At 41.3% G+C, this 25,729-nt stretch overlaps 1 protein-coding gene across 1 annotated transcript; it reads left to right on the top strand.

Moving 5' to 3' along the window:
• The first annotated feature begins 7,121 nt into the window (after positions 1-7,121).
• CCNC (cyclin C) lies at positions 7,122-25,358 on the top strand. The gene is made up of 12 exons (XM_081941036.1): positions 7,122-7,329; positions 9,388-9,494; positions 13,053-13,137; positions 13,269-13,338; positions 14,409-14,460; positions 15,252-15,307; positions 16,550-16,585; positions 19,765-19,856; positions 20,407-20,474; positions 20,849-20,928; positions 21,782-21,900; positions 23,734-25,358. Exons 1-12 carry the CDS (start codon positions 7,298-7,300, stop codon positions 23,786-23,788), a joined length of 852 nt encoding a protein of 283 aa, XP_081797162.1. The 5' UTR covers positions 7,122-7,297; the 3' UTR covers positions 23,789-25,358.
• Positions 25,359-25,729: the final 371 nt, after the last annotated feature.

The raw sequence follows: 25,729 nt of genomic DNA, 5'->3' as shown, positions 1-25,729 counted from the left end.
GAGACTTGCCTCGATATATGCTAATATCTAACACCCCTCCCCTCCTAGACGGAACGTTGCGGTAGGTAACATAGTCTTTTAGGTATGTTGGGGGTTGCCTTACTCGGGAGGAGCGTCGTAGTTCTGGTTGGTCAGAAATGGTTGCAGGATCGGATGCTTTTCCTGTTCCGCGTTCTGAAGGTTTTGTGCCCTCGTAGCTGGGGTGTTCCGGAGTCTGCTCGGTTGCGTTGTCTGGAGGTTGCTCTGCTTCGTGCTTGCTTTCTTGTTCCGAGCTCGGTTCGCAGGTGTCGTAGTTTTCTATGATGGGGCTCTCGCGTGGCTGACTTTCTGTAGGCAGGGAAATCTCGTCTTCGTTTCGAAGGTCTGAGTGTGCTAGGCGACCCCGAAGTTGATCAATGTGCCTTTTCCAGTTCCGCCCATCTTCCAGCTCCAGCAGATACGATCGTGGACCCGTGATGCCAATGATCTTTGCCGGCATCCACAATGTTCCCCCTGCATAGTTGTGGGCGTATACGGAATCCCCTATGCTAAAAGACCGAATTTTGCTTGTGGAGTCTGGGGGAGCTGTGGCAGAGTAATTTGGGTGAAGACGGTCCAGGTGAGACCATAAACGGCGGCCCATGAGTAGTTCAGCGGGGCTCCTACCCGTCGTTGCGCTAGGGGTAATATGCTGAATTAAGAGGTAATGGTCAATGCGTGTTTGCCAATCACCTGGACCCATCCTAGCGAGGGCCTCTTTTGCGAATCGCACCATTCTCTCCGCCTGTCCATTTGATGCCGGATGGAATGGCGCGACGAGGGCGTGCCGAATTCCCTGACCTGCTAGATATGTCTCAAATTGCATGGCCGTGAACTGGGGCCCGTTATCGGAGACCAGGAGGTCGGGCAGGCCATGGGTGGCGAAAAGTCGCCGTAGAACCTTAATGACTGCCTCTGCCGTGGTTGAAGTCATTAGGACTACTTCTAGCCATTTTGAGTATGCATCCACAACTATAAGGAAAGTCTGACCTTGGAATGGCCCTGCGAAGTCGATGTGTATTCGCGACCAGGGTGCTTTAGGTTTCTCCCATTCTATGGCGGGCGCTTCCGGGGGTGCTGGTCTCGATTCCTGGCATGGGTCGCAAGTGGCCACCCACTCCTCTATTTCTTTGTCCATGTTTGGCCACCAAACGTAACTTCTTGCTAACGCCTTCATCCTAACAATCCCCGGATGACCCACATGTAAAGCATCTAATACATTCCTACGTAAAGCATACGGAATAACAACTCGATCCCCCCACAATAAGCAACCTTGTAACACTGAGAGTTTGTCCCGTTTTGACCAAAACACTTTGAATTCCGGGCCCACGTTTCCCTTCGGCCACCCCCTCCAAACCCAAGTTTGAACTTGCTTTATTAAATTGTCTTTAGAGGAGAACCTTGCAACGTCGTATGAAGAAACCGGTCCAGAGTCCAAACAGTCAATGAGCAATACCGGTACTTCTGGAGTGGGGTCTGGCAGAATGTCAGGTAATGGGCAACGGCTGAGTGCGTCTGCGTGTCCGAGAGTGGAGCCCGGTCGATGAATCAATTTGTATGAGTACGCAGCCAGGAAAACAGTCCACCTGGTCATGCGTGGAGAAAGGGAGACCGGAGTGGGGCGGTTTCCCGCCAAAAGTCCCAACAGCGGTTTGTGATCCGTAATCAGTTCAAAATCGCGGCCGTAGAGGTATTCGTGGAAACGTTTTACTCCAGCTACAGCAGCCAGCGCTTCCCTGTCCATTTGGCTGTAATTCCTTTCGGCCGATGAAAGAGTCCTGGAGTAGAAGGCGATGGGTGCTTCTTTTCCGTCGGGCATCCTGTGGCTGAGGACTGCTCCAACTCCGAAGGGTGATGCGTCGCAGGTCAATACCAGCGGTAGGGTCTGGCTGTATTGGACAAGCAGTGAGTCAGTGGTGAGCAGGCGCTTTACCCCGGCGAAAGCTGCAGCTTCGGATCGTCCCCATTTCCATGGTGCGTTCCTCTGTAGTAGACGGTGTAGTGGCTCAGCAACGGTCGCCTTCTGCCTCAGAAAAACGCTGTAGAAGTTAAGTAGTCCGAGGAAGGCCTGCAACTCGGTCTGATTCCGTGGTGTGGGGGCGTCCTGGATCGCCTTAATTTTCTTTGAAGTGGGGTGTATTCCCTGACCATCGATTCTATAACCCAGGAATTCTACGCTAGGCACGTTAATTTGGCATTTTTCCTTTTTGAGGCGGAGACCCTTTTCTCTGATTCTGGCCAAAACAGTTCTGACTCTTTTATTTAATTGCTCCTCGTTTGCAGCGGACACCAAGATGTCGTCAAAATAGGGGACGACTCCCGGTATCCCTTGCAAAAGTCGTTCCATGACGCTCTGGAACAATCCTGGGGCAATACTCACACCGAATTGTAGCCGGTTGTATTTGAATGCTCCTCTATGCGTCACTATAGTTTGGGCCTCCGCTGTGGCGCTATCAACTGGCAGTTGCTGGTAAGCTTGTGCCATGTCTAATTTAGCAAATACCTTTCCTGGCCCCAACGAGTGCAATAAGTGCTGTACTACAGGCACAGGATATGCGCTCTGTTGTAGCGCGACATTAATTGTGCATTTATAGTCCGCGCAGATGCGGACTGACCCGTCTGGTTTGACTGGGGTCACGATGGGTGTTTCCCAGCGTGCGTGATCCACCGGCTCAAGGATTCCTTGCTCCACTAACTTATCTATTTCCTTATCTATTTTTGGGCGGAGTGCAAAAGGCACTCGTCTCGGTTTAAGTCGGATTGGCGCCACTTTGGGGTCTAAATTGAATGATATCGGTTTACCCACATACTTACCAAGACCGGAGCTGAACACATCCTCGAACTCCTTAAAAATCTGTTCAGCGCTGCTGTTTTCCACAGCGTTGATTCCGGTGACTTCTAACCCCAGGGCTTCAAACCAATCAAGCCCCAGAAGGTTCTGTAATGGCGCGCTGGCGATGGTCACGGGCAGCTGGGCTACGATGTCCTTGAAACGGATCTGGAATGTGCCTTGGCCCACGATGGGGACTTGGTTCCCCTGGTAGTCTCGTAGCAGGACGTCTAGAGCGCGTAGTTGGCTCTTTCTGAGGCTAGGGATAGCCTGTTTCATGGATGCCCATGAAATGATCGTCAGGGTTGATCCTGTGTCAACTTCTAGCTCGCAAGGTGAGCCCTCCAAAAGGACTGTGACTCTCAGCCTTTTGGGCCGCTTGGGGCGGACCTGATTTATCGTGGTGAGATACGTTCGCAACTCCTCTCTCTGGGTCAACTCTATCTCACCATCTATATCCTGAAAATACTCTCGTTGAGCGTCTTGATAGAACGCTCTCTCAGCTCTTTGCGTGTAGTCTCTCTGGGGATACGCTCGCTCAGCTCCTTGTGTGTAATCTCTCTGGGAATACGCTCGCTCAGCTCTTTGTGCATTTTCTCTCTGGGTAAACACTTGTGGATTTCTCTCTGGGCGCCCTTTTTGATTTCGCCAAGCCCCTGGGTTGGGCTTCTGTTGGCGGTACATGGGTGGCTGCCGTGAGGCAGGGACTTCGCTCCGGCACACTCGTGCGATGTGCCCAAATTTGTTGCAGTGTGAACAAACAACGTTCCTGAACCTACAGGTAGACCTGGGGTGATTCCCTCCGCAACTTGCGCAGGGCGGCAAGCGGGATCCGGGTCTCCCCCCAGGCCTCACGTGACTGCTCCGCATCAGGTGACTGTCCTCGAACTCGGGATCCTCGTAGTCGGGGCTTGTGTCCTCGTTGTGCACTCTGGTCTGCCTTGGTGCTGGCTGGTTTACGCTGAAACCTCGTTGTATGGTTACCGATGATTTCTCTGCTGACTCTGACGCTCTTGCTTCGTTTAGCGCTATCTGTAGGGTTAAATTCGGGTTTGCCAACAGCTTCTTTTGTAGTGAAATGTCTCTTAACCCACAGATGAGCTGCGCTAAGATGTGCTCGTCCAGATCCCTGAACTCGCAGTGAGTTGCTGCTTTACGCAGGGCTGCAACATATTGATTGATGGATTCTCCCGCCATCTGGTTCCGCGTGTTGAATTCCTTGCGGCAAACATGGCGGGAAGGTTTTGGCGCGTAATGAGTTTGTAGAGCCTGTTGCAACGCCATCCACGATACTGCCTGTATTGGAGTAGGCGCGGTGAGGTCTCTGGCCGTGTTGAAGACTTCTTTTCCGCAGTAGCCGAGGAAGATGTTTTTCTTCCGGGCGTCGGTGATCCCCATGTATTCGTTCGCTTCGAGAAAACACTCGAATCGAATCATGAAGGCTTCCCACTCGTCGTTCGCTGGGTCGAATGGAGCGGGGGGAGTGTGCATCGCCATCTTCTCTTGTTTGAATTTGCCGCGCTGCGGTGACCTGAGATGGCTGCCGGAATTTCTGCCGAATTCCTGGGCTGGATCGAATCCGGAGATTCTGGAGTAGCGTTCTTCGTCCTATCTGCCTCTCGATCCCACCTTCGTCGCCAATGTTAGATCTGGGCAACGAGAGACAGACTGCGGACACGAAGTGACTTATCAGCTCTTTATTAATACTAGTAGTGATCCAGCTTGCTCTGTGGTCGGAGGGTTCCCCTTTTATAGGGATCGGGTACGCCCCTCGACCAATCAGAACGATACCTGTTTCCCGTTGTAGCAGCGGACCAGAGAGGAGACTTGCCTCAATATATGCTAATATCTAACAGCCATGACAAGCACAGGCTTATCCCAGGTCATACTCAAATGTTAGTTTGATCTAGGTTTTTTTTTGTCTTGGAAGAGATAAACTGTCATCTGAGAATGGAGCATTTCCCAGGGTTTTGGTGTGCAGCTCTATCAAGGCTCCAGTAGACTCCTAGAGTAATGAAGATTGACAGGGTTGCACCGGAAAGCCTCTCCCTGAATGTGGATCTGGGGAGACTCATTGGTATACTGAAGAATTCTGGAAGATGAAGAGATACCTTTTGAGTTCATGGCTTGGAGTGCTTGGAGTGACACTGGCAAGTAGCAAAGAGCAAATATGACCAAACTGGAATACAAGCTTGGAATTAAGCTTCCATGGTGGCAGTGTAGGAAGTTATCACCCAGCCCTCTCTCAGAAAAATGAAATATCCTAGAAATATGGAAATGGCAGATTATTTCTCTGGATGTGAAAAGGAAGAAACATATTTTAAAGACAGAATGGCTCCTTGCAGCTTCCTGCTCACCCCCCTTTGTCAATGAGCCGTTAAAGCCTGAGCTAGTCCACTTTACATAATAAAGAGTTCTCCCCTTCAGCTCCAGAGTGATGGGATTAAGGCATGACTAGCCTTCACCCACTCACCACATGGCATCTGAGAACTCAACTAAACCTGGATTCAAAACGCAGACTAGAGAGTTGCCCCTGCATGGCTCCATGGGAGTCTGACAACCAATCAGAATACAAGCTCAAGATCAAAGGCCAGAGAGGGCATAAAGCCAGGGACTTTCAGCATAGCCCTTCCTTCTCTTCTTCTCCACCAACATTGAAACATGTGATCACCTTTTCTGATCAGGACTCAAGCCGTGGGGTCCTGTCCACCATTAAACCATCTTTCCAAGCAGCCTCCATGTCTCCAGTGTCTTTTTCCCCACTTGGAGCCAAACCCAGAAGGACATTTCTTTCAACAGCAGTAATAGCTCTGAGGTGTCAATACTTCTCCGGTCTTATCCCATCCTGATTATCATCCAGCAAACTATTTAAGTCAAATCTTTGTTTGGGAAAGTTGGGGTAGAAGATCAGTTACGAGTCCACAGTTATGTATTTGCAAGGCATCTGGAGGATAAAATCATCTACAGTTGATCAGAGTTGGATGGGGGTTCAGTAAATCCTTGTGAGATTATCTGGGAGCAGTTTGAATCTATTGAGCCATGGGGTTGGATTCTGGCCGGCTTTACTGCTGGTTCGCTCATGTGCGTGCTTTGCACGTTGCATGTGCATGCCCAGATCAATTAAAATTGTTCTGTGCATGCGCAGAACTTAAAAATAAGATGGCTGGGCCAACGGCACCAACCGGGGAACTGGTTCGGGGGCGTGGCAGGCCTGTGTCACTGCTGGTTCCAGCGACCCAGGCCGCCATACCACTACCGGTTCAGCTGAACCAGGCTGAACCGGTAGGAACCCACCTCTGGTTAGAGTGCAGTACTGCAGGGTATTTCTGCTGACTGCCATCTGCCTGCAATTTGGTAGTTCGAATCTCACCAGGCTCAAGGTTGACTCAGCCTTCCATCGTTCAGAGGTGGGTAAAATGAGGACCCAAATTGTTGAGGGCAATATGCTGACTCTGTAAACTGCTTAGAGGGGGCTGTTGTTTTTGTTGTTGTTAGTCACAAAGTCTTGTCACAAGACACAAGGCTATCTGGGACTTCAGCTATACCACCTGTGGATTGCATCTCTGTTTTTTTTCTGGTTGGTAAATTACAGTGATATTGGGGAGGGGGATTCCAAAACAGGCAAGGATTAGTGACACAAATGAACATTTTTAAGATGATAATACAAAACATTTGTGAATGAAATAAAGGTAGTGGAAATGTTTGGGTTCTTGAAAACAATGAACATCTCAGGAGGTAACATACTGGATGCCCTTGGCTAATCCTAAACAGCTCAGATGAGGTTAAACTTAGATCTGAGAGTGAGGAAAAACCAGGGTTGAAAGATAGAGAAGTTTTAAAATGAGTAGATGGCAAAGATGAAACAATTCGGCATGGCTATTAAAAAAAACATCCAGTAACACGTAGTCACGTAGTCATCAGTTTGACTTGAGGGAGGTTATTTTTTCTTTAATGGAGCAAACTTCCATTTTAGGATTAAATTTAATGTAGCAATCACATTGCTTAGATATTTGATATTGAAAGAAAATGAAATGAATTATCGTATTCAGTGAGTATGTGTTTATAAGGCAGATGTCATCATTTAGAATAAAGAAATATGATAAAGCCTCCATGTAACACGTAACGTTCAATTTCACGGATAAGCAAAAAGAGCCCAGTGGGCTAATTTATCATTTCCGCAAGCGGAACTTGTCTGCCGCGGAACTGGGCGGCTGGCAAGCGACGAGCCGCCGGACGAAGAGAGAAAGAGCACAGAGCAGGGAGTGAGGTCGCCGCTCGTATGGGTGCTGCTGTGTTTGCAGACTCCTTCCTGCTGCTAAAGCTGTTCCTCTTCCTGTTCCTGGAAGGTGAGGGTAGAGGAAAGAAGAAGAAGGGGAGGAAGAAAAGAAGGGTTTGCTCTGGCTACCGGCAAGCAGGAAAGAAAAAGCGTTCCCACCTTGACCCCTCTACATGGCAGGAAATTTCTGGCAGAGTTCGCATTAGTGAGTTGTCCTTGCAGTCTGAAGGTTCTGGGGAGAAGGGAGGGAGGGAAGGAAATGCAGGCGCCCGGGGCCGGGCAATTGCGGAGAGTGTAAGAGGCTTTCTCAGTGTTTTCTCTCTAGGAAGTTGTTTTCTCAGTGCAGAGGGTGGGACGGCTCTCAGTGTAGTGGGATGTTGCTGTATGCCTGGGAGAGAAATGCCTGTGCAGATTGACTTTCAATTTTTTTAATGTCTGTCTGTCTGTCTGTCTAGTGTTGTTGGAAATAACCCATGTTATAAACATAATGTATATATACACACACACATCCCTATGTGTGTGTAATTATATATACATACAAACGTGTTATGTTTAGAATATGGGTTCTTTCTAACAAGACAACTTTTTTTTAATCAATTCTAACAAAAAAAACCCTGGATGTGTGTGTATAAAGAAAAGCTGAGGTTTTTTTTCCAGCTTGAACATATTTTATTTACATTGAACGTTCTGTGATACTTACAGTGACAAGTCCTTATAAGTGCAAGTACTTTGACAAAGTAAAAATACATACTGCAAGCTGCATATAGTACAGGTTTCTGTAGACCCTCCACTCCCCATCCCAATGGTTTTGTGTTACTACAAATATTGATTTCCCCTTCAATGTAGCAATGTGGTTCTACACCCTAACCTGCTTTTATGTAATATCTTTAACATTTTCTTTGGTTCTTATAACTTTTGTACAAAACAAAGATGTACTTGTTAAACTCATATGGAAGCAGATAAAATGAAAAACAAGTATTCTGATAACACTGGGTTTAACATGAGGAAAGTATTGGCATGTGTATGATTCTTTCCAAAATAGTTCACCGTTATTTAAATACTTTTGCACAAATGAATATTGTTCTAATTCACATGCATAGCACATTATGTTAAGGTGATTAAATTGTAATATTGTACTATGAAACTGAAGAATGTCATGAATGGCATACAGTAATCACATGATTATAATTCAAATATTTTTGATGCAATGTTATTTCTGAGTAACATAAATTGGAATCCTATCATAGGGGAAAATCTTTAGTGGTATTTGCTATGGCGGTAAGATTCTTTTTTTTTTTTTTTTTTTTGCTGCTTGAGTATAATTTGCAACCACTATTTCTAAAGAAACCAAGATTCATGGAGAACATCTGAAAGTGTTCTATCAAAATATAACTTAAATGTGTTTTAAATGCTAATTTTTCTGTACTAGGAAGACAAATATACCTAGAATGAATATACCTAAAATATATATAGCCATATAACTCAAACTCATAGTATTACAAAATGTTATTTGTAAAAGAGTTAGAGATAGAAAGTGGGGTTTATACAACATTTGTATGCAATTTGTCTGTGGAGATGGGTGGTCAAGAAATATGAAATATAAACAAAATAAATTAGAGCATTTAGAACTATCTAAAATTCCTGAGGCAACATAAATTAATTATTGTTATGTATTAGTCTTATATACTGCCTTTAAGAGGTCAAGACAATTTATACAAGGTTCTCCTTTCATTTTACCTCGTCAACAACTATCCTGGACTGTTGTGAGTGAGTGAGTGTTTGCATGTATGCAAGTAGTTCAAAGTCATCCTGTATTTGAGGGTAGATCTGAACTCTATTTGGACATCTATTAAGTCATCCTACTTCTCACATCATATATTTAAATACAATAACAAATTATCAGAAAAGGGAAAAATATTAGAACAAATTCACTATTGACAGAGATTGATTATAATCTTTGGATTATAGAAGATCACATATAAAATGTTTTTAGTTTGAAATGATCCCCAAAGTCTGATAGTAGTTTCTTATTTGCCAGAATTTTGTTGCTGGCCTGTTATGGAGCTCTCAAATTCTGGTGGCAGCAAACATTGGGGAAATATAAGCAGCATTGGAAGAAAAAAATGAATTCTGAATACTTTTGACTGAATATGTATCTTTGACATCAGGCCGTATAATAAAGGATAAAAAGTGTTTTCTTTTTTCTGTGTTTACAATTTCTGTGTTACAAATATCTAAAAGTGATCTCTTTCTTTCTTTGTAGTTTACAATGGATTTTGGATAAACAAGATCTACTGAAGGAACGCCAAAAAGACTTAAAATTTTTAGCAGAAGAAGAATATTGGAAATTACAGATATTTTTTACAAATGGTAAAAATGATGTCAATGAATCATTGATATATTCTGTGTGTATGCATATGTGTGTGAGAGAGATGGGGTAGATGAGTGAGATTGTCCTTATTTTTTAAAATACAATGATTTAACATTGATTTTTAGAAGAAGCACATGTTGCCAAGGCCTTTGAACATGCTCCTATTAGACTCTTACTTGGTTTAAATATAACATTGATCAACATTTTTTTCTAAAGTTAGAGATATATTTTATTTTTGGAACATTACAATTCTAAACCATGAGTGATCCCTTTCATATATAGGTCTTTCCTTGTTGTGGAGAGTTTTAATTCGCTTGAAATGGTCTTAGGCCTAACTTTTATTCTAAGATTTTGGTATTCTTTATCAAAATGATGGGAAACCAAAATGGCAATTGAGGTTTTGGAAAAGCAAAATAAATTTCTAAAATGATTAATTTCTGTAGTTATTTTGTATTGAAATTCAAGGATGTCATTATATTCCAGTCAGAGCCAATAGTAGAAAAGATTGATAAATACAATTTAAGCCTGCATTTTAATACAGTACTTGGGTGTCATTGAAACTTTATTTTATATAAATATAAAATTCATGTGCAGGGAAGGTGAGATCATCCGTGGTTTTGGGGTTGAGTATCACCTCTACGCTGATGATACTCAGCTGTATATTTCAACTCCAAACCACCCCAACGAGGCTGTCGAAGTGATGTCCCGGTGTTTGGAGGCCGTCGGGGTCTGGATGGGGGACAACAGACTTAAACTCAACCCCTCCAAGACTGAGTGGCTGTGGCTACCGGCACCTCGATTCAGCCAGCTGATTCCATCGCTGGCCATAGGGGGCGAGCAATTGCCCCCTGTGGAACGGACGCGCAATTTGGGCGTCCTCCTTGATGCCCGGCTGTCAATGGATGACCATGTGGCGGCCGTGGCAAGGGGGGCGTTCCACCAGGTTCGCCTGGTGCGCCAATTGCGCCCCCTACTGGACCGGGATGCCCTACGCACGGTCACTCATGCGCTGGTGACGTCCCGCCTGGATTAATGCAACGCTCTCTACATGGGGCTGCCCTTGGGACGCACCCGGAGACTGCAGTTAGTTCAGAATGCAGCCGCGCGGGCTGTGATGGGGAGTACGAGGTACTCCCACGTAACACCTCTCCTGCGCGAGCTGCATTGGCTACCTGTGGTTTTCCGGGTGCGTTTCAAGGTGCTGATTACCATCTTTAAAGCGCTCCATGGCACGGGACCTAGTTACTTGCGGGATCGCATCCTCCCACATACATCCCTGCGGCCAATACGCTCACACAGGGAGGGACTTCTCCTGGTGCCATCCACTGGACAATGCCGGCGGGCGACACCGAGGAGTAGGGCCTTCTCTGTGATGGGCCCAACTCTCTGGAATGACCTCCCCCCCGACATTAGAACCACTTCTGACCTCCGCTCCTTCCGGCAAAAACTGAAGACTCACCTGTTCCGATTAGCAGGCCTGGCATAATTCAACTGTCCCTCCTGGCAAACGTACTATATCTGGTTATTTTAGGGGTTTTTTAATTTACTGTATTTGTTTTTAGGGGTTTGAATTTATTTTATATCTGCTTTGTATAGTTCTTTTAACGGCATTTTAACCTCCTCCATGTCAACTGTCAACTGTACATATTTAATTTTATTGTATCTTGTTATATTTTGTATGAACTGTACACCGCCCCGAGTCCCTTTCGGGAGAGGGGGCGGTCTAGAAGCATTAAATTAAAAAAAAAATTAATTAAAATAAGAGAGGAAATCATGCTTAAATATTTAAAATCATTAAAATGTTAGAATATATTTTGGCTCAATCCTACAGCTAAAGTACAGCTTTCATATTTATAAATCAAAGTACTAAATTTTATAAAACTTCCTAATAAAGGAAGTTAAGTATGAATAATTAAAGCTCAAAGAAGCTGCACATCTGTCTTCTTAATATAGAGTTATTTGCATTCATCAAGCAATGCATGTACAAACTGTGTGTACACCTTATTTCCTTACAGGGAGTATGGCAGTAATATTTTAAAATATGCATATATATTCACAATTGGACTTTTCATAATGTGTCTGAATAGTCAAAGTTACTTGTTACAGTCAGAATCAGTATCTTCTGTGTTGGAGCTGGCAAGGTGAGATGGGGGAAATTATAGTTGCTTTCTTAAAATCAAATAGTTATTTTGTATTTAAAATGGTTCACATTTGTAGAATCTTAGAAACTATTAAAAATGTAAGCAATGAAAGAGTACTGATATATGGACAATGCTATTAGAATTCTGTTGCCCAAGCGTTCTATTGGTTTCCTGAATATCCTGTACTTTAAATAAAATCCCTGCCTCCACTGATCATTTCAGATTTATCCCAGCTAAAAAAATTATTTAGCTAACCACCTTGTGTACAAAGGACTTGCTTGGCTGTCAACCTTTAAAATGAGCATTGATGTGTGAATTATCTTGGAAATGGCAGGAATATGATAAAGCATTGCCATGTTCAAATTATGAATGGATGGAAGGATTCTGGAAAAATATCAAGTAACCATCTTATGTTTTGTTTTGTCATTCTGTGCCTCTACCTCTGCTTGGTATTTTGGATGGATGCTTCCAACGTGCTTGGAACATATCCTTTGCTTGGAAAGCCAAATGAGCTACCTGTACAGCTGACACCATGGTGGCTTTCTAGCCAACTGGCAGATAGAGCTTGTGTGGAGCAGCTGACAGTTTTTTTTCCTGATCTACCTTCCCCCGGTACCTTAGTCCCTTTCCATAGATGAAATATGCCATATTTCAAGCACCTGCTGCCCTTGCCAACTCCATAACTGTGTTGATACTGGCAGCTTAAGTCATTGGACAAATATCTCTTTTGCAAAGTATTTAGATGCTGTGTATGATAACTGATAACTGAAAGCTTTGCATTTCACACAGAGTGAACTTCCTAAGTTTCTGGATAAGAGTGAGTTGAGAATTGCATGAAGTTGCAGATAATAGACTAAATTATTTTTTCCCACATGTAGATTACACCTCAATATGCCTTGCATCTGTTTTGTCATTTTTGGAGAAGTTGAATAATGCCTCAGAATTACCTACAAGGGCTGGAAATACCATCTGCCTGAATTTAAACAAACTCTGCTTAGTAGCCAATCATAGAAAAATGCTGGCATTATTCAGTTTCATATCTTACTATATATATTTTAGGAATCAGATTTAATCCCAACTGTGCAGTCTCCTTTGAATTGTTCTTTGCATCAGAAATATCAAGCAGTGATTTAATGTTAGTTTTTCTAACTACAATTTCAATGCTTTATAGTATTATCTATTGTGTCACAATCTCAATTTGCAACCTTCACCTACAAAATAAAATACAAAATATATTATTTCACCTTTAGGAAATGGGCCTATGAATGGGCTTTCAGTACCAAAAAAAGTATAAGGACATAATGTAACAACGTTACAAAAAAGATTTGCAACTCTGTGGGATTCAGTTTCAATAATTGTTGCAGAATACAAAACTGAACTATTGATTTAACTCATTTTTAAAAATTTTATTTTAAGTTATTCAGGCATTAGGTGAACATTTGAAGCTAAGACAACAAGTTATTGCCACTGCTACTGTCTATTTCAAGAGGTTCTATGCCAGGTAAGATCATGAGCTCAATACGGTTTCATTTTCCCTATATAAATATTTTCTGTGAATATAAGGTCTCTTTTCAAAAGTGGTATGATTAGTAATTTTCCCTTCTGTTTAAAACTATATATTATAACTTTTAGGTATTCCCTAAAAAGTATTGATCCAGTGCTAATGGCTCCCACATGTGTATTTTTGGCATCCAAAGTAGAGGTAAGTAGGCATTTTAGCATTCTCTCGTCTTAATAAGCACACTATCAAATTTAGCAACTGTAATCCTTTCCAGATGTTTTGTTGTTGGACAAAGTGAAATGGTCACAAAGTGAACATGTAACTGACACACAAACACACACACACACACACACACACACACACACACTGCAGAGTGTGTCTGCAAAGATGTGTTTCTTTTTTACCCTCCCTACTTTTTCCACCCTCACAGGGTGTAGAGATTGCTTAAACTAGCTATCGCTTTCTGAAATAGTTTTCTTCACAGTAAAAGCATGTTCCTTAAAACTCTAACTGCAAGTTAACAATCTCAGCTCTCTGACCTTAATTCACACTGAAGGCTTTTGTTGTCAGGGGCATGAAATTTCGTGGTCAATCCAGGCATTGCTTGGAAATGAATTTTTATTACTGTTTATTACCATCGTATTTGTGAATGGTCACCAACCAGGATGGTTGCTAAATGAGGAGAGGCTGTAATTAGCCACATTTAATATCCTTTTTATGATAGGATTTTTCTGTTAGGCCTCCCCCTGTTCCAGCCTCCACAGCATTTTGTTGGTCATATCAGTCAGTTGATCTTTTCTGACTCTTGATCAGTTGGGCTTTCAGTGCTTGCTTTGCAGGTTGTTTTCCTGCCTTTTATCTATGGGGGATTAACATCAAAGTGGCTTTCTGCCAGTAGTAAAGTAGCCAATGGAAATTGATGAAAGGAAAGAAAATAGCTTTCTTTTCACACAGACAAAAATGTGTTTATTGTAATATAATCCTTGCATCCACAAAATACTGTGATTTTGAGTAAACAAGAAAAATTGGCATAAAGGCAGAGAAGTGTTGCATCAGCTCACATGGGGTATTGTGGAATTGGGCATAGTGAGGCTTGGATGATTCTACAAGGCTGCCAATTACAACAAAATATGCCCTTTTTTTCTCACAGATTAAGAGCACCCCTCCCCCTCCCCCCGTAATCTGACATAGTAATTAAAGTTTGATATTTTGTTAGTAGGTGCTTCTGGAATTGTGTACTTACCACCATTATTTTATTTTTGATGTTCTAGGAATTTGGTGTGGTTTCGAATACAAGATTGATATCTGCTGCTACTTCTGTATGTAAGTGGAATTTTTGTAAAGCTGTCATCTTTCAAAGGAATTTTAAAATCAAATATTGCTTATAGTTATCGTATTCCGACGTATGGAATGGCACATACTGTATGTATGTGTGTATATGAAAAACTAAAAGCTATTAAGCTCTGTCTTATTGTATTGCACGATACAATATGATAAAGTGTGATACAATACAATACTATTGGGTAGTATTGTATTGGGGAGAGCCATTTGATGTAGTAGCTAAAGGCATCAGGCTAGAAACCAGGACACCATAAGTTTAGAAAACCAGCTGCATGGCTGTGAACCAGTCCCTCTCAACCCTAGGAATGAGGCAGTGGCAAACAACTTCTGAAAAATCTTGCCAAAAAAACTGCAAGGATTTCCCCAAGCAGTTTCCAAGAGAACTAGACATGATTGAAGAAAAAAGATTGTGTTGGTATAGTATTTAATTTTTCTAAACGAATGAATGCTTCTTTCCCATTTGATAATATTTGAAACTTGCAGAAACTGATAAACATTGTGTAAACGGGTTCTAATATATATTCCAAAATATTGAAACAGAAATATTTGCTTTGTCTCTATTTTGAATTGTAAATTTCTATAAAATATTGCTATCACATATAAAAATATATATGCTTAATAGTTAACTCTTGTTCTTTTGTGCTTTCAAAAAATCCCTGCATTCAGCATCTAATATTTTAATTAAATTAAGGTGTAGAGAGAGAAGTCAGTATGCTAAATTAATTTTAATTGCTTTTATTTTAAAAAGCATTCTTGAATTTTCTTCGTTGCAGTGAAAACTAGGTTTTCGTATGCCTTTCCAAAAGAATTTCCTTATAGGATGAACCATGTAAGTATACTCTTAAGAAAACATTCCTTGCCTTAGCACTTCCCTTCCTCTGCAAATGATTTTGAAAAGACTTTTACATTTTTACTGTATGTGGAAGAATGGGGATGTTGAGAATATATCAAAGCATTGTTTCCAGACGGTGACAGGAAGTTTATGTTTTGCTATACTCCCAACTGTTTTAAATTGTTTTTAAAAAGTAGAAAATTGAAGTTTTTAAAAAAGGGTTTTGGCATTGTGTCATCAGCTGTGGCTGAAAGACTCTGGGAGTGTGATTTGAAGAAGAGGAAAACCTAAACTAGATTACTATCCACTAACATGCTCTACGTGGGGCTGCCCTTGAAGAGCATTCGGAAACTTCAAATGGTGTAAAATGCGGCTGAATGGCAATAAATGATGCCGGCTGCATGGCACATGTAACACCACTACTCCGTGAGCTGCACTGGCTGCTGACGTGTTTACGGGTGCAATTCAAGATGCTGGTTGTCCCCTTTAAAGCTCTACGTGACTTGTGGCTGGGTTATCTGACGGACTATCTTTTTCCAAGAGTTTCTACCCATTCAGTCTGATCCAACAGACAAACTGCAGAGCCCGTCAGCCAAAAAGTGTTGACTGGCGGGAACAAAAAGATGGGCTTTATCTGCTGTACTCCCTGCCTTATGGAATATTCTCCCCTCAGAGATTGGAATGGCCCCAATCCTGTTAGGTTTTTGCAGAAGTTGAAAAACTTGCTATGCACCCATAGCAAGTTGGGACTGAGAATGTGCTTAAGAGCCCCATTACTTGGCTTTACTAATAGTTGATTAATCTTCGTGCCTGCTGTTTGTATTATTTATTTTGCGAATGTTTTTTGTTTTAATGTTTTTTTAAAATTATTTTATAATTTTAGAATTGTAAGCAGTCTAGAGTCACTTGGTTGAGTTGGCGACTATAGAAACTGAATGAATGAATTTGATTGGAAAAACGAAAAAAAATATGATAAATCTGTTGACCTCTGTAAAAGAGGTATTTTGCTGGAATAAAAATTGTACATACAGTATTTTCAAAAAGGAGTTTCCTTTATTGAAGTGGAAATGTCAAATGTTATTGCTGCTGACAAAAAAACTCTATATGTTTTCGTTCCCATGGTTTTCCAAGTTTAGAATTTTAATAGTTTTGATCCAGTTGATCATAGAACAGGATAATCTATGATGCACGTTACATACGTTTTGTCCATTTAATTCATACATTTTTTGTTCTTTACAGATATTAGAATGTGAATTTTATCTGTTAGAGTTAATGGTATGTTCATTTACTTTGTACATTCTGTTCGATCTCTTGTATAGGTAGTCCTTGAATTATATCCATTCAGTGACTGTTCAAAGTTACAGTGACACTGAAAATATGGACATATGATGGGTTCCTTGAAGTTCTGAAGACCACAGCACATTCCCCTCCCCATCATATTGTGATCCAGGCACTTAGATTACCTTGCGTGTCATTATAACATCACAGAGAGTTGGGGTCATGTGATCACCATTTGTGACCTTCCCTGCTGGCTACCCCAAGCAAAGTTTATGAGGAAGCCAGCAGGGAAAATTGAAAGTTGCTTTGGTAAGTCACACCCGCTTTTTCTCCCATCTTTAGCACACCCCTACCCATGTGGAGCTCCTCCAGCCTCCTGCAAATTGTGCATGGCTTGTGCAGGCCTTCCCTGGCTCCCGCAATTCAGACACAGACTGTACTGACCTATCCAGGTCCTACTATAATTTCCTCCCATCCCCCCTTGGAACCCTCATGCTTCTTACCTGGGATTCTTGCATCTTCCTATTAATGATTGAGGAATTTTGGGGTTACAATGGCAACTGGGACTGCCTGGGATTGTCATCACTGAACAGGGTAGTCATGTGATGTTGTACTTTACCAACTGCATCACTTTGTGGCGGCAATCCCGGTCTCTTGCTGTTGTAACACAAATAGTAGAAATACAATTCCTATGCATAATTATATGTTGATCATATTTGGAATATTCTATCATCTCCTGTAATGTTGCTACTTTTTGCATGTGCCTGTACTGGGAAGAAAGAATTTTGAGATGTAATGGGCTAAGTCTAGGAGAATAATCTCAGAGAAAGGATGTAGAGCTATAGATTGAGAAAGTGGTGTACTATTTCCTATTTTTTATGTGAATCCCATACATGAAGGTAGAAAGAACTGGTGCCAGGTTTTTGAGAAGAGAAGTAATTTATATATCTAAGATTGCATGAGAAAAAAGTGTCCAATGTATCACCTGAAATAGCTGGCTTGAGGGCCAATAAACATACAGATTTGTTTACAAGAAAGTGTCCTGCCTTTTGTTTTAAATAGGAAAGCTCTTACAAAGGATACTCCACCCTGAGAGGAATTTTGGAGTCCTAGTGGACAATCACTTGAATATGAGCCAGCAGTGTACTGCTGCTGCAAAAAAGCCAACACAGTCCTAGGGTGCATTAACAGAGGGATAGTCAAGATCACATGAAGTGTTAATACCGCTTTATAATGCCTTGATTAAACTATATTTGGACTATTTCATCCAGTTTTGGTTTCCACAATATAAAAAGATATTGAGACTCTAGAAAGGGTGCAGAGAAGAGCAACGAAGATGATAAGGGGATTAGAGGCTAAAACATGAAGAATGGCTGCTGGAATTAGGTATGGCTAGTACCATGATGGCGAACCTATGGCACGCATGCCACAAGTGGCACGCGGAGCCATTTGTCAGGGCACGCGAGGTGCTGCCCTGTCAGCTGGCCAGCGCGCATGCGCGCCCTGGCCAGCTGAGTTCACCTTTTTAAAAGCTATTTTTCGCCTTTCCCAGGCTCCAGAGGCTTTATAGGAGCCTGGGGAGGGCAAAAAGAACCTCCCCCCCCCCGAGGCTTCAGGGGCCGTCCCTGAAGCCTTCGGAACACTTAAAACCACCCTCCGAGCAACCCGGAAGTCACTTCCGGTTTGCTCGGAGGATGATTTTAAGCGCTCCGAAGGCTTCAGGGATCGTCCGAGGTTTCCCTGATGCCTTCGGAGCGCTTAAAACCACCCTCCGAACAACCCGGAAGTCACTTCCGGTTTGCTCGGAGGGTGGTTTTAAGCGTTCCGAAGGCTTCAGGGACCGTCCGAGGCTTCCCTGATGCCTTCGGAGCGCTTAAAACCACCCTCCGAGCAACCCGGAAGTCACTTCCGGTTTGCTCGGAGGATGATTTTAAGCGCTCCGAAGGCTTCAGGGATCGTCCGAGGTTTCCCTGATGCCTTCAGAGCGCTTAAAACCACCCTCCGAACAACCAGGAAGTCACTTCCGGTTTGCTCGGAGGGTGGTTTTAAGCACTCTGAAGGCATCAGGGACCGTCCGAGGCTTCCCTGATGCCTTCGGAGCGCTTAAAACCACACTCCGAGCAACCCGGAAGTCACTTCCGGTTTGCTCGGAGGGTGGTTTTAAGCACTCCGAAGGCTTCAGGGAAACCTCTGGACAGTCCCTGAAGCCTCTGGAGGGCCTCCGGGGGGTTGGGAGAGGCTCTTTTCGCCCTCCCCAGGCTCCCATAAAGCCCCTGGAGCCTGGGGAGGGAAAAAAAACCATGTAAAAATGGGGGGGATCGCGTGTTTTGAGCACATGCGCACTGGGGGGGGTCGCGCGTTGCATTATGGGTGCGGCACGCCCACACTCGACCCCCCTGCGCTCCCCCCACTTGTGGCACACGAGCCAAAAAAGGTTCACCATCACTGGCCTAGTATAATGAAAAGAAAGACTATGGGTTACATAACAGAAGTATCCCAATATCCAAGGGGCTGCCAGAAAAAAGAGGGGGGTGGTCAATCTATTCTCCAAAGCACTTAAAGACAGGGGAAGAAATAATCGATGGAAACTAATCAGAGAAGCAACCTAGAATTAATCAGTGGTATAACTTGCATTCAGAAGTTATATATGGGTGCTCCAACACTGGAGGTGTTTAAGAAGGGAGTTGACAACCATTTGTCTGAAATGGTATAGGGTATCCTGCTTGAGCAGGGAGTTGGACTAGTAGTACTTTCCAACTCTTATTCTGTTGATGTTACTCAAGCCAAACTTTATATTTACAAAATAAGTGAAACCACTAAAGGTTGATACTGTTTTTCCCCCACTCAGATTCTCTTTATATATTAATAGGATCCTCACAAAGCTTCTTGTATATTGTTATTCTGTAATAGAGCGCACAGTGCCAGTGTTTATTTCCAGTGAGGGTGTTGTTGGCAAATCGGGTCTCTCTGTGCTGCAAATGTGTCAGCATTCCTGTCTCAGAAGGAGATAGAATTTGGTAAGCTGCCAGTCAGTCTAGAGAGGAATTATTTCTGTGAAGCCAACTACTGTCTTTGTAATAGATGGCACAATAAACATCAGAGAAGTACTTAACATCTTGAGTATTGTGGAATGATGATGATGCTTTTAACATTTTTCTTAAATGCAATTCCCCTAGGACTGCTGTTTGATAGTTTATCATCCCTATAGACCTCTACTTCAATATGTACAAGATATGGGCCAAGAAGACATGCTGCTGCCTCTTGCTTGGTAATGAAGACAAGAGTATTTAAAAAGTCCTTTAGCCAAAATAGAAAACATATGAAAATTATTGACCTGAATAAAATTGTTGCCTAGGGAATCTGCTTAATCCACTGAATCTATTGGAAAATGCATAAAACATAAAGTTTAATTTATTGATTTGAAAGGGGTGGGGTGGGGGGGTGGGGTTGACCGAAATATCATTTTTTCATGAATGAAGATAATCCATCAGATCTTCTACTATTTATTCTTATAGTCTGAACATATTATAACTGAAAAGCTCATGATGAAGCTTACCTTACTGCATAGAAGATGAATACACCTAATATCTCTGCAGAGTTCTGTTATTTGAGGGAAAGAATGATGCCAATGCTCCATATAGAAAAAGACATAGAAATGAAATATATTGAAATATGTCCTCCTGTTCAGATTATACTCATTACATCAGATACTGTATTTAAGTAAAAGTAAGCTCATGTCACGGTTTCATATTGTTTTGACTCTATCGTGTGGAGCCATGAATGACAAACTTGCTGACCTGTTGCTTTTGTCTGTGCAGGAGGATAGTGAATGACACATACAGAACTGATCTTTGTCTGTTGTACCCTCCTTTCATGATAGCTCTAGGTATGTAACACATTGTGTACCATATCACTATATGAATGGAATGGTTCAAGATAGAGTTACATTCATGGCCATTTTCATAGAAATTGTGGTGTTATAATGAAAGCCTCAACTATTTCATTTTTCACTTTATAACTGAACTTTGTCCAGACATACAATAAAGTAATGGTAAATTGGGAAACTATTCAACTATGCATCCTAATTGAGCATTAATAATTGTATTTGTAGAATGGTATAATTGAAAATCCAGTTTGGAGAGGGAGACAGTAGCACACAGAATGTGTTCTGACTGTGTTTTTCATTTAATAATGTATAAGCACTTATACCAGAAATTTTATGTCTTAATTTTGCCTTTCAACCATATGCTTTTTTTACAGCTTGCCTACATGTGGCTTGTGTTGTCCAGCAAAAGGATGCTAGACAGTGGTTTGCTGAACTCTCGGTTGATATGGAGAAGGTAGTTATATTTTATTTAATAATTACAGATTTACCGAAAGTAACTTGTCTGGATTGGTACATTATTATGCCATTGAACAAAATGGGTAAGATGAAAGATTCTTATTGGGTCAAGGGCCCCCGCAATGTCCAAAGACCCGTTTCATGGTTATGTAGCCAACATGTTTATATGCCAAGTCTTTGGAACGCTGTTACCTTCCCACCAAAGTGGAGCCCATTTTTCTACTCATATTTGCATGTTTTCAAACTGCTAGGTGAGCAAGAGCTGGGGCAAGGAATTGGAGCTCACCCCGATTCCATGGCACTCGGGGCTCAAACCCAGACTGTCAGCTTTCCAGCTGATAAACTCAGCATTTTTCACTGCTGAGCCTTTGCACCCAACCTCTAAATCAGGGGTATCCAAACTTGGGAACTTTAAGACTTGTGGACTTCAACTCCCAGAATTCCCCAGCCAGCCATGCTGGCTGGGGAATTCTGGGAGTTGAAGTCCACAAGTCTTAAAGTTCCCAAGTTTGGACACCCCTGCTCTAAATAATAGGTTTAAGAATGGGTGAGTGAGATCATGAGTTTACATTAGACCGCAAGAAAAAGCTATGTTAATTCAAAATAAAAATAATAACTTTCTAAAATGAATTTTAAGATTTAGAAACTAGGGCACTAAGGTAGGAAGTTGTTTTGAGGATAGTTTGCACTTTTTTTTTCTTCAAAGTATAAAAATAATAGTGATCTGAAAAATGTTTTCATGATAAACTCCCTGACTCCAGAAGATTTTCAAATCTATCTTACGTTGAAGTACATACTTATTGTAATCACCATAGATCTGCACATAACTATTTTTCATCTTATTTCTTTAGATCTTAGAAATAATCAGGGTCATTTTAAAATTATATGAACAATGGAAAAACTTTGATGAAAGGAAAGAAATGGCTACAATTCTAAGCAAGATGCCTAAACCCAAACCGCCTCCAAATAGGTAAGCTTTCAAATTTTCATTTGAATAGATGAGCCACTGTAAAACAAGAATTCATTTATAGATAAAATAATTTTAGACTTGGATGTAGACTTGCTGTTTAATAGAGAAAATGCATCTCAGTGTGTAGTTGGTCCATTTATTCACTAGACTTTTGTACCCATTCTGCTTAACACCCCACTCCCCCCCCCCAAATACTCTGCAACTCTGGAAGGCCAAAATATTTTTTTTTCCTGGGCAAAAATAGAGTAGTTTGCCTTTGAGTTAGGGCGGTACTTCTCCATAGTGAACATAAGTAGCCAGCGTTTTCCAGGGAATCCTGTTAATGAGAGTCAGATTAAAATGAATCTCCTTTAGCAGTCAAATTCATTTTAATGGGTTAACTTTATAAAGCAATGGCTTATTTATAATAAACTCTATAAAGCAATGGCTTATTTGTAAGTTTTTTTAAAAATAGTCTGTATACTGAATATACAGAAGCTACTGTATTTTTCGAACTATAAGATGCAACCGAGTATAAGACGCACCATGATTTTGAAGAGGTAAATTAAAAAAAAATGGGCCTTTTTTGAAAAAAAAAAGGGGGGGCATGCAGAGCTTTGGGAAACTCTTAGAGTGCTCCTGGGGGCTGGGGGGGGGGGAAACCTAGCAAAAACAGGTCTTTTTTGCAAAACTAAGGGGGGTATGGAGAGGCTTTGGGAGAATTTTAGAGTGCTCCTGAGGACCGGGGGGCTTTTTAGCTCTTTTTTGCCCTCCCCAGCCCTCAGGAGCATTTTTGGCCTACTGAAACCCCACTCCCTTTGCAAAAATGGATATGCAGAGAGTTTGGGAGGCTTGCAAACTGCTCCTGAGGGCTGGGGGGCTTTTTAGCTCTTTTTTGCCCTCCCCAGCCCTCAGGAGCACTTTGCAAGCCTCCCAAACTCTCTGCATATCCATTTTTGCAAAGGGAGCGGGGTTTCAGTAGGCCAAAAATGCTGTATTCAGTGTATAAGACACACCCAGATTTTCACCCTCTTTTTTGAGGTGAAAAGGTGCATCTTATACTCCGAAAAATACGGTGTATAGCAGAGTTCTCCAAACTTGCCAAATTTCTGAATTTCGTCTCCCAGAAATCCCCAGCCAGCTATGCTTTTTAAATCTTAAATTTGGAGACCCCCACTCTATAGCATACTTTCAAATCATTTTTGAAGCATACATAGCCCTACCAGCAGTCAGTTATTGATATTGCTGAATTAAAAATAGCAGCCAGACCAAATGAGGAAAGATGTCACCCCAAATACGATCTTGAAGGCCATTTCATCCTTCTTTATGTTACATTACAACAAAATGTTATGCAATCCTGAATATCAAAATAAAAATTTGTACTACCCTGATTTAAATTATATTACCTATTTAAATTAAATTATATTAAATACTAAAGTAATTCCATATGATAAGAAATGCCCTGTGCCATTACAACTTGGGAAAATTAGGATGAAGTTTCATTGGCAAGGTTGAAATCTGCTTGCATATTAATCATCAAAGGACCCTACACATCTTCTTCATGACTTGTTTTCCTTGTTACCATCTAGAAGGAGGCTTCATGGTGTCCGAACCAGATAATTGAGATTCAGTCAGTTTTGTTCCATATAGTATCAACAGTGAACTAGTTTCCTTAATAAAGCATATGGGTAGACATATACTTTGAGAGCAGGCAACAAAAAATCATTTTTAATGTATGTCAGTGTGCTCACAGTAAACAAAATGACAATCAAGATTATCTTAATTTTAAAATCAAATGTTTGCAATCATTTTAATAATATATAATGTAATACTTTCTTGATTTGTTTCAAACAGTGAAAGTGACCAGGGTCCAAATGGAAGTCAGAATTCTAGCTACAGCCAGTCTTAGACATTCCAAAGAAATGAATTGTGGACCACTTTGGATTAAGACACATTGGGATCTTTTCATGTGTGGAAGACATGGACAGAAGGTTTCAACAATGTCTTTTCAGATAGAACACAATGTTTCTATCAAGTGTACAAAAGCTTTTCCTTAAACACACACCCATTTGAATTGTGATACAACAGAAATCAAAATTTTTGGATATAAATAATGATGTAATTCAGTATGGACAGACTATAGTAAATTGTGTCATTTGAAAGAAATAGTGGTAAGTTAAACAAACTCTGTTAACACAAAGATGGATAACTGTGAATGGATCTTTCTTGCAACTATACTTGTTTAACTACGGAATACAAGAGATGACTTGAGAAGTTGGGATTTGAGATCCTACTTTTCTAGGTATATACCTGCCAATGGCTGTTTTAAGAATGCACTGCTGTAGTAAATGCCTTAGTGAAGAGAAAAAAGAGTGGGGGGGGATCTTAAAATGTATACAATGTTGTATTCCTCATCCCAAGTTTAAGGAGATACTCTACAATACCCGTAGTTTGCTAGAGGAAATCCAGGATACCCCCAAAGTGCAATATATATAATGAAAATTGTGGCTGTTTTAGGAAAGAATGTGCTATTAAGTCCTTGACATATTTTGCAATCCAATCAAGTAAATCTAACCTATTTGAGGTTATAATGGAGAATATGTTCTGCTTTTCCTGTTACTAGGAATGGCTTGTCTCTTGAGAAAACAGAAGCATTTGAGGCTACGATTCCATAATAAAATATAATAAATTACTGTACAAATTAACACAAGAATCATTCAAAGAAAAGATATTCTCTTCTTTAAAACTCAAGGGCCATATGCGTATTCTTTACTCAGACTTCCCTACTTAGTCCCGAGCCCTGAAATCTTCATGGACTATTTGTTTGGGACCCTAAAATGAGTTAACAGAAGCCTCTCTTTCAGGCTAAAGTAGCTCCCCCCAACACGATGCCTACTGGCTGTATTAGATCTCAGTTGCCTTCAGGCCAGCTAACATGGCCATGTAAGTAGAGGATTAGGGAGATCACAAAGTACAACACATAGTGAATGTGCCAGTTGGGAAAGGCTGCTTTAAGATGCCTTTCACCCAAGGGAGCATTATTCTGCCATGATACAATCAAAGGGACATTGGTTGAAAGAGTATTGTCAAATGGTGCTTGTTCTAAAACTTGATCTAAAAGCAGCAGTGCCTGCCTCTACTTGATATGTCACTGAATTAAGGGTAACCAAAGTGTTTTTGTATGCAAACGCTTGGGCTCTCTGCACTTAAGTGTTGGAAGTTATTTTTTTACAGAGTGTTTGATACTGACTTACAAAAACAATTGTGAGATTTTTTTTAAAATTTTAGCTTTTTCATGTTCCCTTTTCAGTTTTGCCAATTTTGTTGATGCTCGTCATGTTGTCCCACACATTTGCTAACAGAATTGGTTGAAACACCACATCTGTTGTGTTTTGGAAATTACTTTGTTAACTTGAGGATTTCAACTTTATTTGTAATATGGACTAGCTGCCTAGGAATAAAACAATGGAAATTAACAACATTGACTATTTTATTTCAGAACCATAATAATTCTTACAAGTACTGCATCAGAACACATGGGCATATCATAATTTTTTGAAAATTATAAAAAATTAAAACATTTCACTGAAGTGCCTTATCACACGTTGCAAGTAATGTGTTTGCCTTTTCTCTCTTTGGCTATGAGAAGAGAAACATACACCAGCAGTTGGAGAGCCAACTTCAAATGATTTAACAAAATTTTACCAGTTTCATTATCTTAACATGGGATTATAATGGTCCTCATACCATTCAGCATATAGCTCACTGTACTGGAAATCCAAAGTTTTCATGTTATGTAATCTCTCAGCAATTTTCCAGAAGTTGTTTATGTAGAAATAGATTGTGTTAA

The sequence above is a fragment of the Natrix helvetica genome (assembly GCF_964273705.1).
Source record: "Natrix helvetica genome assembly, chromosome: 2".
NCBI lineage: Eukaryota > Metazoa > Chordata > Lepidosauria > Squamata > Natricidae > Natrix > Natrix helvetica.
This window is presented reverse-complemented; position numbering and strand designations above follow the sequence as displayed.